Source organism: Oncorhynchus clarkii, chromosome 10 (assembly GCF_045791955.1).
Source record: "Oncorhynchus clarkii lewisi isolate Uvic-CL-2024 chromosome 10, UVic_Ocla_1.0, whole genome shotgun sequence".
Lineage (NCBI taxonomy): Eukaryota > Metazoa > Chordata > Actinopteri > Salmoniformes > Salmonidae > Oncorhynchus > Oncorhynchus clarkii.
The window spans coordinates 53,601,524-53,616,513 of NC_092156.1; the positions used below are offsets into that span (position 1 = coordinate 53,601,524).

Sequence of the window (14,990 nt, forward strand, 5' to 3'; positions counted from 1 at the left end):
GCCTGTTTTGCAATGCCCAACGTTACATGGAACACCCAGACATCATACAACATCCTTCATTACAACACATTTAGGCTTCATTAGGGCTTTGTGATTGGCTGAGAAACACTATATATTGTTTGTGTATTGATGAGTGTGCAAGGACATACAGAGGCACTGAGAAGGCTTTTAACCCTGAGATACGTTAAGGTATGGTTATACTAATAATTCTAACACTTTGTTCAGAGTGAAGGCATTCTTATACACTCATTAACTGTGTAGTAGATTATACATATAATATAATCTGTAACTTGTAGGAAATAGATGGATTAATAAAGTGATGATGTTTATGTTTATACTCTTATTTAGATGAAGACTTTCAGCATGAAGATTGTTGTTCTACTTGGATTTGTGATGCTTCTCTCTATTGCTTTGGTAAGCCATGCATATAGTATGTACAGGAAATGTTGGTTAGACTTAGAAAGATCTTAAAGTTAGTATATTACATCCATATGTATATTAATTCATTGTCTTATTGTTTTCTTTTGAAGGCTGAGCATGAGCATGGCCATCAGCATGTCATTGAGAAGCGCTCTTCAAGTGAAGAGGTGAGTACTATGAATGAATAATCTTTTTTGAAGGACTATTTTTGCCTTATTTGGGGACAGAGACATTGAGAGAAAGACAGGAAAGGCAAAGTTTGTGCCAGAAGGGTGTGGGCCGCATTCAAACTGAAGCTGCCATATTATACAATGCCTTCAAAAGATATTCAAACCCCTCAACTTTTCTACATTTTGTTGAGTTACAAGGTGGGATTACAATTATCTACAGAAAATACTCTGTATTGTCAAAGTGGAAGAAAAATTAAAACATTTGTAAAGAAAACATGAAAAATATAACACAAATATATTACAAAAATACATATAGTATCAGCATCTACATGGCCCTTGCTCTATACAGTTATTCAATAAAAATGATTTACTTCTAAAATAAACTATATACAGTTTTGTGTATGGTGTACACAATTGAGACTCCAGCGACTACATTCGTTTTGATTATCCTTCAATATCCCTCCTTCTTCTAGCGTGTCCGTGGCCCTGGCCCTGGCCGTGGCTTTCCAAACTTTCTGCAGCAGTTTGGAAAGCTGCAGCAGTACCAGTACCAGTACCAGCAGTACCTTCTGCTTCTGCAAAGACTTGGTCTTGTCCCAGCCCCTGCAGCACCAGCCCCAGCTCCAGCCCCAGCTCCAGCCCCAGCTCCAGCCCCAGCTCCTGCCCCAGCTCCTGCCCCAGCTCCAGCCCCAGCTCCAGCCCCAGCCCCAGCTCCAGCTGGTCGCTGAGAAAGGACATGAATCAGAAACTTCAACTCAACAAGAGCAAGCTATGGTTGATGAAATGACTAGAACATTAACTGACAATAAGTACTGTAATAGCTGTCTTCCATATTTTGCTTGAGTTTCCCTTTAATGTATTTGCTGTATGTCTGTCTGCAATGCAATAAAGAGGATTTGAAATGGCATATGTCCCCTCCTGCACACTTTCTTTTGCCTGACAAATTTCATTTTGTATTCAAACATATGTTCACAGTTTGTGCATTTGTTAGTCAGAGTTAGTCAAATCTGAGGATTAGCATCTAGTTTTGTCATTTGATATTTCTTGATATATTTAGTGAGGCTATATTGATTGTGAACAATATTTGAGTTATGTTTTAAACAATTAAACATGTTTTAAATTGTATTCACATTATGAGTAAAGTAGGTTAAAGGAAGTCAAGTAGCCAAATTCAATGGTCAAACATTTAAATCTTTTGGTGGTTGAAATCATTGAAAGCCTTGACATAATACAGTATAAATTTTACATACATTTAATCATTCAACTTATTCCCACTCCACTGCTTATTTTACCAGGCTGCTTACGATGAGGAAGTAAATGAGTCACTGGGTTACAGTTACTGTACCTGGATACAGTACAGCACATATTCTACCCACCACTGCGACCTGTATGCTCTCGTTGGCTGGCCCTCGCTTCATATTCGTCGCCAAACCCACTGGCTCCAAGTCATCTATAAGTCTCTGCTAGGTACTCACTTATCACCATAGCAGCACCCACCCGTAGCACGCGCTCCAGCAAGGTATATTTCACTGGTCACCCCCAAAGCCAATTCCTACTTTGGCCGCCTTTCCTTCCAGTTCTCTGCTGCCAATGAATGGAACAAATTGCAAAAATCACTGAAGCTGGAGACTCATATCTCCCTCTCTAACTTTAAGCACCAGCTGTCAGAGCAGCTCACAGATCACTGCACCTGTACACAGTCCATCTGTAAATTGCCCATCCAACTACCTCATCCCCATACAGTTATATATTTATTTGCTCCTTTGCACCACCGAATCTCTACTTGCACATTCATCTTCTGCACATGTATCACTGCAGTGTTTATTGCTATATTGTAATTATTTAACCTCTCTTTATAGACTTTTCTATTGTGTTATTGACTGAATGTCTGTTTATTCCATGTATAACTCTGTGTTGTTGTTTGTGTTGCACTGCTTTGCTTTATTTTGGCCACGTCGCAGTTGTAAATGAGAACTTATTCTCAACTGGCCTACTTGGATAAATAAAGGTGAAATAAAAAATAAATAAAATACAAATGAAATCATAAAAGGACAAGGCAAGGTGCTTGGCTATATGTTGAAGGAATTTAATTCCTCTGTTTTAATTCCCAATCAAAATTTAACACTCTGTCAATTCATAAGAATTTGTATGACCCTTATTTTATAACAATGGACAGAGCCCCGGTCTTAAAAGTCAAGTAACAGCCTTTAATTCAAGAGAGTACTGAGTTCATACACATTTTACCACAGGTTATAAACTGAAAAGGATGTCAGCGTTTTCTAAATGTTCCATCTCTTCTTGACACTGGTAGAAAGGCCCTATAGTTTTCAGGCCTTCCCTCCTCGCCTAGTGTCAAGGTCAGTCAGTGTAGATAAGCATTCTAGACAGTCTGGAGATAGTTCATTCATTTGTACAAAGGAACAGACCGTCATTGTTCTAACTTTTGCCCACGTTCACACACCTCCGTTCCAGTACCAAGGCTGTGTCTCAAGCCTTCCCACATCCGTCTCCCTACCAATTTAATATAATTTACGAGTCAAAGTTTTCTTGTGTAGATAAGCATTCTAGCCAGTCTGATTCATTTGTACCAATGAACAGACCGTCATTGTTACTAAACTCTTGACCACATTCACTTCAGTACTGGGATCAGATAAGAAAATTCATACATATACAGTAACATTTAGTATTCTGATTAGTACATGTATAGTAACATAATAGTATTCGGATTAGTCAGTCCTGATTGAAATTAAGCATTCTAGCCAGTCTGATTCATTTGTACCAATGAACAGACCGTCATTGTTACTAAACTCTTGACCACATTCACTTCAGTACTGGGATCAGATAAGAAAATTCATACATATACAGTAACATTTAGTATTCTGATTAGTACATGTATAGTAACATAATAGTATTCGAATTAGTCAGTCCTGATTGAAATGTATACATAATTAGTCATCATTTATAAAAATTCCCTTAACATATCCACCCTTTGATTCAATATTAATATTATATTATTCAATCACACATTGTAGTTATATTGTAATATTAAAAAGTCAATTTCTATTTTTATTAGAGACATTTCTTGTCATCAAAACATCACCTAAACATAACCCAACACTTGCATTCGCCATAATTGTTTCTCAGGCCTACATCAGAATCATAACTCTTCTTATCAGGATTTTCGTTACAATCTTCATAAAAAAACAGTCTATTATTGAAACGTGATACAACCTAGCCTCTCTAAACATTCAAACATAATGTCCCCCGCAACTGAAGGATCCAGATTCGTCCACTTGTCCTATAGACATACAATCAGCACTCCGCGGGTCTGAACCTGGAATCCCCTGGTACCTCACCATCTATTGTCATCGATTTCTCCAGAGTCCTGGAAATAAGGCCTCATACACAGGGAATTAGACAACAGCCCCATAAAACTAAAACAGTCACACAGGTGAATGTAGCCCATAATACAGTGATCATAATTTTTTTCCCCTTTTCCGAACATACTATAAAACCAATTAGTCAGAGAAATATCCACCCCAGAGTTTTCTGCCAAACCGTGAGCCAGGGTGGTCAAACCAGCTGAGGCTTCGGGCACTGATTCCTCCGGAGCTGTGTTATTTGGGATGTAAGCACAAACATGGTCCCGATAATCACGCACACTTCTCCCTTTTCAGCCAATAACATATCTAATGCAATTCTATTCTGCCAAGCCATCAGGCTGGTTGCTTCAGTCTGTTCTGCAAAACCTTTAATAGCATCTCTGGTATAATTGTTAAAGCGCTGTTGATTATAATAAATATAATTAATCCAGTCCACGTCCGTGGAACCCCAATGTTATCAATGTATACTTTGTCAATAAGAGACCCGGATGGAGTAGCTCTTTTTACCCATTTGGCTAAACTTCATGTCTTGGTGTTGAATGAGTGTGAAAGGCATTCCCAAATGTACAAGGGAGCATAATCCTGTCCAATCTGTCGGTAAAACCTCGCCCTGACATCATTTCCCAAGAGTACTGTACCGGGACAAACTGTAATAATCTCCTCCGGTCACTGTAAAGGGAAGAAGTCTTGATTTAAAGGGAACCTGGGGATATAAATAGTGCAAATCAATACAACTGTCATTATCTGGCATTCCTGCTTTCGTGAACAGCTTTACCATACCGGCCTAAACTCCTCTACCCAGAACCGTACTAGGGTGTCGACCAAGACCTGGTCATATCCATACCACAACCCTAGATCCTCCTTAATTTCTGTTTAAAGGGTTAGGCGTATCTTTATGCAATACATCCCTCTCTCCTGATTACAATCAAAAACTCTCACCTTTACTATACTCTATCTTCTTCCATACTGGGTGAGTGGATTCATATAGCCCTCTCTCTCCAAATGAGCTATGACCTGTGTCTTACGATCAATATGGGAACCTGCACCGATATATGCCATAATGGCTCAGAGTCTTAGACTGCCATGTAGTTAGAGACCCCATTTGGTCTACATAAAACTCCATTGAAAGATCCTTCCCAACCTCTACTCTAACTTCCTGTCTACCCAGATCTAGGGATCTCTTATGCTTATTTTGGAACAAAATCCTCATCGTCTAAACCATGGGTCAAATTACCACTCTCCGCATACTCAAGTAGGACGTGCTGTATCAGGAATATGTCACCCACGATAAGACAGCTCAGACGAACAGCTTCCATGTGAAGCCCCACCCTCTCCCCGAGAACACATCACTTAGCAAGAGCCAGACACATCTTCACTTCTATGAACAAAAACAGGGGTGAAAGGACAGGTAGGATTACTTCATTCGAGAGATGGCCCCCGGAATTCTGTTAATTCCAGTTCTCCTTTCGAACACTGTTTATTGTTCGACAGTGTCTTTGTGTCTTACCCTCCCGACGTGCGATATGAATCTGGGTAGCTCTTTCAGCTAGCTGTCACCAGGAGTCCTTGGTATGGTCCCCTCAACAATCCTCTGGGACTGGATTGAGTGACTTCACCTGTAGTTCACCTGTAATGCATAAAATCCTGGACATACAGGTTTGGTTAACAAACAGTTTCTCATATGTTTTATCTGATTATATCTTTAACTTATATGCCTATTTGTTAGCTAAATTTTTTTATTTTTTATTATTTGTATTATTAGTTTCTTATCCAATAGGCCCCTAACTTACCCACCCCCCTTTTGATACCTGGCTCTGCCCAGGTAACAACCTTATATACCCTAAATAATGACTTAGGTAGGATTAGTAAATTATCCTTATTTTCTGACATTATCATGTATGTCCAATTCTCCCTTTTGTCTCCATTCAGTAACTGTTATCTACACATTATGTATCTTTGCTCATCCTGGCTCCCTTCTAAAACTTATCCTCTCTGCTCTCCAACCTTCAAGGTCTCTGCAGTGCGGGGGAGGGCTCTTCTGTCTGCCTTTTCCCCCTATCTGTCTGTAGCTCTTTTTCTCATGTTTCCAAATTTGAACTACATGTCTCACTGTTTGACTATCTAAAATCATTGATTTTAGAAAAAACAAAAAACAAATGCTAACCATATTGAAATCCTTCCTATACTTTACAAGCTCTTTCCTTCAGGGATCCTCAGTATCCTATCTGACAATAACATTAATTTAATATATGTTGCATAGTGTGAAATACCTTATCTACAGTAATTTATCACCCCTATTTATTCTCAATGATAAATATAACTATTTTCTGTTGTAATATCAAATCCATAATAGCCAATTCAAAAACTTCACAGCTAATATTGTAAATCAGCTTCAGTGATTCAAACAATAATTCCAAACCCCAAACTAACACTCCATTATAACTAATTTACCTTAAAATTAGTAACCCAACTGACCACAATTCATTATATAAATGGCTCTCCCCCGGGGCTGATCAGACCCCAAAAGATAGCCACGATAAGGTCAAAAGGTCATACCACCCTTTTTTAGTCATGTTCCATACCATATTAGACATATTAAAGAACCCTTTATCCTTAAAATAAAAAAAATCACTTGTGTAATTAAAACTCACAAAATAAAAACTCATAAGGTTCCATATGTGAGTGTGCCTCTTTAAAATACCTTTGCACTTAAACAAATAGTCCTAACATATGTTTTATGTGTATATATTTGCAAACCTTAATGGATAATCAAGACTTCCAGACCTTTTTCAATTTGGTCGTTTATGGCTGCTCTCTCCCCCACTCTCCCCAAGATTATAATCCCAGGAGGCTTCTAAAAGTGAGACACAACACGCCTAACTAGCATTCACTATGCTACTTCGATTTAGAAACTCAATAAGTGAACTATAACTAAACCTAATGATAATTCCCCTTTGACTCAAATCATTAATCATAAGTTTTAAACATCGTCTACGTATATGTTTACTTAAATGAACATGCTACCCTTAGATACAATTAAACCTGATAACATTATTATCCAATGTATTACTTTTTCCCTCTGCCGCAAATGTCGTACATTTCTCAGTGTAAGAAATCCGTAATTTAATCCCAGATATCTCCCATGGCTCCTTTAATTTACTTATTTTAGATAACTTCCATCCGTCCCGGAATAAAGAATCCTACTTAAACACGCCAGAACACAATGTTTAACTAAGTTAAATCAAACCCTAAAATTGACCATAACCAGTAAACAAACAAACCAAACACTTTTATCAGCAAAAAAACAACTATACGAAAACTCACTACTATAATGCTTCAGATGGCAAAATTACTCAGAGACTCACATTTACATTTGTTAGTTCCTCAAGAAAAAACAACTTGCCCCTGCTCCGGATGTCTACGTATCAGGGAAAAGCTCAAATAACCAAATTCAACCTCCTTATGTATCTGTTTTATAAGTGATTCCAGCTTTTCTACATTTAGACGGCCATCAAAATCGTATTTCTTAGACCGAAATCAATGTTTCTCTTGTCTCTCTGTTCCATATAACGCTCGTCTCCCGTTAGTTCCGGCGCTTCTTTTGAGGCATTTCCACCCATTCTTACCGTTACTTAGCTATGGTATTTAATCACTTATCTATGCCTTTCTATATTTAATTGTAAATCCTATGTGCGTGTCTTTCTACGAATTTGCAATTTACCGTTACTTAGTTACTTTTAGTCCTTTTCTGTCTGACTATGTGTGTGTCTCTTTAAAAATAATCAGTATGTATTTTCCTTCCTGTGAACCGCGTCCATAGAAGACTTTTGATCGGACATCACATTTCACCCATAGGATATTCTTTTTGGGACTTTCAATGTTAATGTCTCATATCTCACTACTCTAGACTAAGTTAACCGCATTATTTGATATTAATTTCTTTCAGCATTGTACAGGTTCAATTATTCTGTTCGCCTAGAATTACCCTGCCTTCTCACCAAGCCTAATTTATCCTCACCTGTTATATATATATCTTATCTGCTACTTCTTGATAGTCAGACTACTTCCCATAAACAGATAGACTACTCAGGTTCAAACTTTATTTAGGTATGTTTTTTGAATTAATGGCTATCCTATTTGTATGGAACAAGCGTCCTAATTCTCCAATGCGTACTATATCTCTCCTTAATAACCTTCTGGCTTGCAAAACCAGGATTTATTAAACTCTAGTTATTTATGGTAGTGCACCTTACCACAGGTCAATTTCAGACCTGTTTCCTTCCTATTGATTTTGGTTAAAACCCAAGGTAGAAACCCATTTTATTTGTTCAGAATATTCAAGCACCTATTATTGATCAAATCCAACTCCTTTATAACATTTTAATCAATAAATATCCTAAATAATCCCTCCCAAATTCGAGAATAAAGGCTACTGACCTGCTGCCGACTGGGAAAAGCACTGTTCGTTTGGATCTGTCATCGTATCTGCCATCTGGGTTAAACACCGGCCTGTTTTTAACCTCAATCCAGAAGCCAGGTCTTTTTAAAAAAATTGATTAACGTGCACGTTTTTTCTGGCGTACGACCTCCAGATGGCAGGGACGGATTTTTAGATCCCGGCTTCGAAGGACCAATTGTTGAAGGAATTTAATTCCTCTGTTTAATTCCCAATCAAAATGAAACACTCTGTCAATTCATAAGAATTTGTATGACCCTTATTTTATAACAATGGACAGAGCCCCGGTCTTAAAAGTCAAGTAACAGCCTTTAATTCAAGAGAGTACTGAGTTCATACACATTTTTACCACAGGTTATAAACTGAAAATGACGTCAGCGTTTTCTAAATGTTCCATCTCTTCTTGACACTGGTAGAAAGGCCCTATAGTTCTCAAGCCTTACCTCTTCGCCTAGAGCCAAGGTCAGTCAGTGTAGATAAGCATTCTAGACAGTCTGGAGATAGTTCATTCATTTGTACAAAGGAACAGACCGTCATTGTTCTAACTTTTGCCCACGTTCACACACCTCCGTTCCAGTACCAAGGCTGTGTCTCAAGCCTTCCCACATCCGTCTCCCTACCAATTTAATATAATTTACGAGTCAAGATTTTCTTGTGTAGATAAGCATTCTAGCCAGTCTGATTAATTTGTACCAATGAACAGACCGTCATTGTTACTAAACTCTTGACCACATTCACTTCAGTACTGGGATCAGATAAGAAAATTCATACATATACAGTAACATTTAGTATTCTGATTAGTACATGTATAGTAACATAATAGTATTCGGATTAGTCAGTCCTGATTGAAATGTATACATAATTAGTCATCATTGATCAAAATTCCCTTAACACTATACTGAAGGTAAGATTGTTCTAATTTCGGGAGATTTACTCTCAAAGTTACCATCATATCGACAAAGAAAACAAAGAGAAACAAAAAGACAGATTTAATGAAAATTATATGAATCAAGACACTACTGTAGTACTGAATTGTTATGGAAGCTACTTCAAATTCAATCCATTAGTGACACCATGTGGTTAAAGGTAATACCTCTCCTGGAGTATGTGTGCATTTCCAGTGTGTGTGTGTGTGTGTGTGTGTGTGTGTGTGTGTGTGTGTGTGTGTGTGTGTGTGTGTGTGTGTGTGTGTGTGTGTGTGTGTGTGTTTGCCTGTGTGCGTGTGTGTGGGTGCATGTGTGCGTACGTGTGTAAGTGTGAAGACATTTTGACAGAGAATGACCATGTCTCATCTATTGATAATTTATTCATTCAGAGTCCATTATAATAGATTAAACATAGTATTTCTTTAGATCTTTCTTTATTTCTGTCTTAGTAATGTCTTTTTCATTGTAATGTCTTCTTCGTTATGTGTCGGACCCCAGTAAGACGAGCCGTCGCCATTGGCTAATGGGGATCCTAATAACAAAACATGTCAAATAATAAAAGACCTTGGGGGAGGATGGGTGATAAGCTGAGGTATGGAGTTGTTTTAAGATGGTCATACTTTTGATAATTTAGCTATTTGATTTTGAATTAGAGGACCGCTTGAGTCATCACAAAATATGTAAATGACTGATTTTAGACTTTACGACTAAATCCCATAGAAATGCATTGAATAACACATTCATAAATGCAAAAAGAAATTTCTAAAAAAAGCATAATAATATTGAGTATTGTAATAGTATATAATGGTATTGAAGTGTTTGTCCTAAATCTAGGAGGAAATATACTCAGGAAATGTACTGCTTATAAATATATGTATATACACTTATTTTTTTGACACATATTTAACCCCTTTTTTTGGGGTAGGCATAAAACTACCTTCATGCTTCCATTAGTTTTTTGAACCCTGTAACGATTACCATCATACAAGTCCCGTGTCACTTGTCTGGGCCGTGTAGCAAAATCTGCCCTTTTCACAATGGGGTCCCATAATATTGTCGCCTAAACGGACGGTACCAAAAATAACTTCAGACGACTCTACTGACAATTGTGAGAGACGTGGAGAATAACGGAGAACACCAAATGTTCGGACATTACAGAAATTTTTGTGAGATGACTGATTTCCGGGATCTCTCATGGTCTGCCATACACCGCTCTAGCTCTGACACCTTTCACTGCAGATGTGGAAGTGCGACACTGGTGGATGTGGTGGATTGAGACGCATCCAATGCAAAATCCAATGCAGATATCTCTATTGTAAACTGACAGATTATGATGAGGATTTTCTTGTTATGTAACTTAGATTGATCCGCCGCTGCATCAATCTACTCTAGGGGGTTATGCCTGAGCAAAAATATTGAGACAGTGATATTTGGAGACAATTTGTATGACAATCCAGACATAGTATTATTCCCCTCAGTCTCTGCAAGATCAACAAAGAGCTAATATTGATTGTTAAATCTGATAAGTAGATAATAATTGTTTTCATTGCTAATTGACATATTTATTTAGAGGTTGACATGAGACAAACCACATGTGAATTTAGGCTTGCCCGTCTCTTCACCTGGTCAGAATCTTTGAGCTTTACGCTTCATCCTATGGACACTTTTATTAGACCATTAAGTGTTGTGCAATCTCTACACAGTTTGAGAAAACACAGCCTCTGTGTGATATGTGCAAAAGGGCAATTATCACTCAGGCTTTGCTAATGAGGGTACCCCGTAGAGTAGATGTCCAAGCCCACATGGACATTGAATTAGCATAATAAAAAAATCCCCATAATACTCAGTCCCCATAATACTCTAACAGACTCCTTTGCGGTGAGACACTCACGAACACGTACATGTTGGTTGATTTGCAGTAGGACACTCACAGGCCTCACACTACTGGTCTGAATGTCACCCGGCACCAGTTGAAAAAATGTATGGAAGTACTGTATACGGTGCATTCAGGAAGTATTCAGACCCCTTGACTTATTCCATATTTTGTTACATTACAGCCTTATTCTAAAATTGATTACATAGTTGTTTTACCTCATCAATCTACACACAATACCCCACAATGACAAAGCAAAAACAGTTTTTATTAAATGTATTAAAATAAAAAACTGAAAAACCAACATTTACAGAAGTGTTCAGAACCTTTACTCTGTACTTTGTTCAAGCACCTTTGACAGCGATTACAGCTTTGAATCTTCTTGAATATGATGCTACAAGCTTGTTTCTTCTATTCTTCAATGCAGATCCTCTCAAGCTCTGTCATGTTTGATGGGGAGCATTGCTAAACAGCTATTAAACAGGTCTCTCCAGAGATGTTCGATCGGGTTCAAGTCTGGGCTCTGGCTGGGCCACTCAAGGACATTCAGAGACTTGTCCCGAAGCCACTCTTGCGTTGTCTTGGCTGTGTGCTTTGGGTTGTTGGAAGGTGTACTTTTGCCCAAGTCCCGAGCGCTCTGGAGCAGGTTTTCATCAAGGATCTCTCTGTACTTTGCTCCGTTCGTCTTTCCCTCGATCGTGACTAGTCTCCCAATCCCTGCCACAGCATGATGCTGCCACCACCATGCTTCACCGAAGGGATGGTGCCAGGTTTCCTCTAGATGTGTCGCTAAGCATTCAAGCCAAAGAGTTCAACCTGGTTTCATCAGACTAGAGAATCTTGTTGCTCATGGTCTGAGAGTCCTTTAGGTGCCTTTTGGCAAACTCCAAGCGTGCTGTCATGTGTCTTTTACTGAGGAGTGGCTTCCGTCTGGCCACTCTACCATAAAGGCCTAATTGGTGGAGTGCTCCAGAGATGGTTGTCCTTCTGGAAGGTTTTCCCATCTCCACAAAAAAACTCTGGAGCTCTGTCAATCTAACCATCAGGTTCTTGGTCACCTCCCTGACCAAGGCCCTTCTCCCCCGATTGCTCAGTTTCGCCGTGCGGACAGCTCTTGGAAGAGTCTGCACAGCACACCAACATCAAAACCTCATCCCAACTGTAAATTATGGTGGAGGGAGCATCATGGTTTGGGGCTGCTTTGCTGCCTCAGGGCCTGGATAGCTTGCTATTACCGGCGGAAAAATGAATTCCCAACTTTATCAAGACATTTTGCAGGAGAATGTCAGGCTACCTGTCTGCCAAATGAAGCTCAACAGAAGTTGGGTGATGCAACAGGACAACAACCCAAAACACAGAAGTAAATCGACAACAGAATGACTTCAACAGAATAAAATACGCATTCTGGACTGGCCCAGTCAGAGTCCTGACCTCAACCCGATTGAGATGCTGTGGCATGACCTCAAGAGAGCAGTTCACACCAGACATCCCATGAATATTGCTGAACTGAAACAGTTTTGTACAGAGGAATAGTCCAAAATTCCTCCTGACCGTTGTGGAGGTCTGATCCGTAACTACAGAAAACGTTTGGTTGAGGTTATTACTGAAAAAGGGGGCCAACCAGTTATTAAATCCAAGGGTTCACATACATTTTCCACCCTGCACTGAATGTTTACACGATGTGTTCAATGAAGACATGAAAACATATAATTGTTTGTGTGTTATTAGTTTAACAGACTGTGTTTGTCTATTGTTGCGACCTAGGTGAAGATCAGATCACATTTAAAAATAAATGTTTTCTGATCCTTCTTTATGTCTCTCAGTTATTGCATAGACTCTTCAGAACAAACTTCCTTTTGATTTTTATGGGGGGACTATCTGTTGTTCCTTGTAGTATAACTGTTATTCATTGAGTTTTTATTGGCTTATAAGACCATATACATTTTATTATTAAATTTGGATTATTATTTTTCTTGATACTTCAAGGGGCTTTAAAAATCAATATCAAATAGCAAAATGATCCTTCTGAAAACATTCCCAAATTCATAGGTAGCACCTCCGTCACTCGGTCACGTCATGCCACTGTTATGAACGTTCTCAAGCCGCCCTCTATCGGCAGCGCCATAGTGGTGCCCTAAAGTTCTGATAAACCCAGTCATTCTGGACAGAGGCTAACTAATGTTAAGTCTACATTTCAATTAGGTGCCTGAATATTTGATGACATTGCTAAAGTAGCTAGCTAGAATCCGGTGGCCTCCCCTCAATCTTAGCTAGCTAGCTAACATTATACCGCATTTAAAGTCCAACTGGTGACATTGAAATAATGGGGGAAAAACTGTCCTACTAAATATTTGCCTCCTTTTGAATGTCATTGTATTTCCATACCACTGTAATGCACTTTTGATGAAATCTTCATCAGCGCTCATAGTCGATACATTTAGTAGAAATGCTGGGGCATCAGTCCAAAACAAATGTTCAAAAGACAATATTGTGACGAAACATGCCAAACACTCCCAGCTTAGAAGAGCCCTCCCGCCCCACACCACACTCCCAGCTTAGACAGGGCTTAGACTGTAGTGGGTTAATTGACCTTGAGTTCCGTAATGCCAGTTTGTCAACAGAAAGAGCCCTACAATGGCAGTTTGACAGGAGCTCGGATGAGTGTACTAAAGATGGAAAATATATATTGAATAATGAATATTAGTTTACTTCTCTAAAGTAACTGATGTCTTAAAAAATGTCTGAACTTATTAAAAAGATCTGAAATAAAACAAATTTGCTTGGGGCAACATATACATTCAATAAGTTACAAAAGTTGGACATTTGTCCTGGCAAGGTGGGGATTGAGTTGCATATTATACTGTTTAAGCTGGTGACTCAGTTTAACTTGTAATCATAAGCCTACTTAATTCTACAATCAAGTACTTCCCATGATGATTTGGCAACGTTCCAAGGTGGGGAGTGAAGTGGGTGTTTGTTTGCAAAACAATGGTACTGCATGTGTTTTCAGAACAAGGAAAATCCATTTCTATCACACATTCAAAAATGATTTCAGCGACTAGCTGGATAAAGTTGACATTTTGTCTTTACTGTAAAACATTGGTAATGCATGTGTTTTCAGAATAAGGTGGACTCACAAAACACAAATGCTTAGTTTATAAAGATGTCTGAGTGTTGGAGTGTGCCCAAGGCTATCCGTAAAAAATAAAAAACAAGAAAATGGTGCCGTCTGGTCTGCTTAATATAAGGAATTTGAAATGATTTATGCTTTTCCTTTTGATACTTAAGTATATTTTAGCAATTACAATTGTTTTAATACTTAAGTATTTTTAAAGCCAAATACTTTTAGACTTTTACTCAAGCAGTATTTTACTGAGTGACTTTCACTTAAAATTGAGCCATTTTCTATTAAAGTATCTTTACTTTTACTCAAGTACGACAATTGGGCACTTTTCCCAACACTGGATTCCCCAAACATCATAAGTACAATGTATATCCTATAAATTCATTAATTTGCTTTTATGTCAATCAGGTATTTCATGGAACTCCCAGACATTGACTATGAAGTGTGATTCCTTTATGCATTTCTGGTTAACTTATTTCATTTATTAATGATGGAATAATCAGCTCTGAACAGGAGCTAATGTCAACATATTTGATTTAAACAAGTTTTTTCTCCTTCCCCTATCGACACCCGTCTCATTTTCCACCCGCTGCCGGGGCTGGAGCTGGAGCTGCAGCAGGTGTTGCGGCAGGAGCAGA

General features: G+C 38.5%; 1 protein-coding gene across 1 annotated transcript; it reads left to right on the top strand.

Moving 5' to 3' along the window:
• The first annotated feature begins 405 nt into the window (after positions 1–405).
• LOC139419263 (uncharacterized) lies at positions 406–7,578 on the top strand. Its single transcript, XM_071169217.1, has 4 exons — positions 406–414; positions 531–587; positions 1,064–1,310; positions 7,561–7,578. The coding sequence occupies exons 2-4, from the start codon at positions 538–540 to the stop codon at positions 7,576–7,578; spliced, it is 315 nt and encodes a 104-aa protein (XP_071025318.1). The 5' UTR covers positions 406–414; positions 531–537.
• Positions 7,579–14,990: the final 7,412 nt, after the last annotated feature.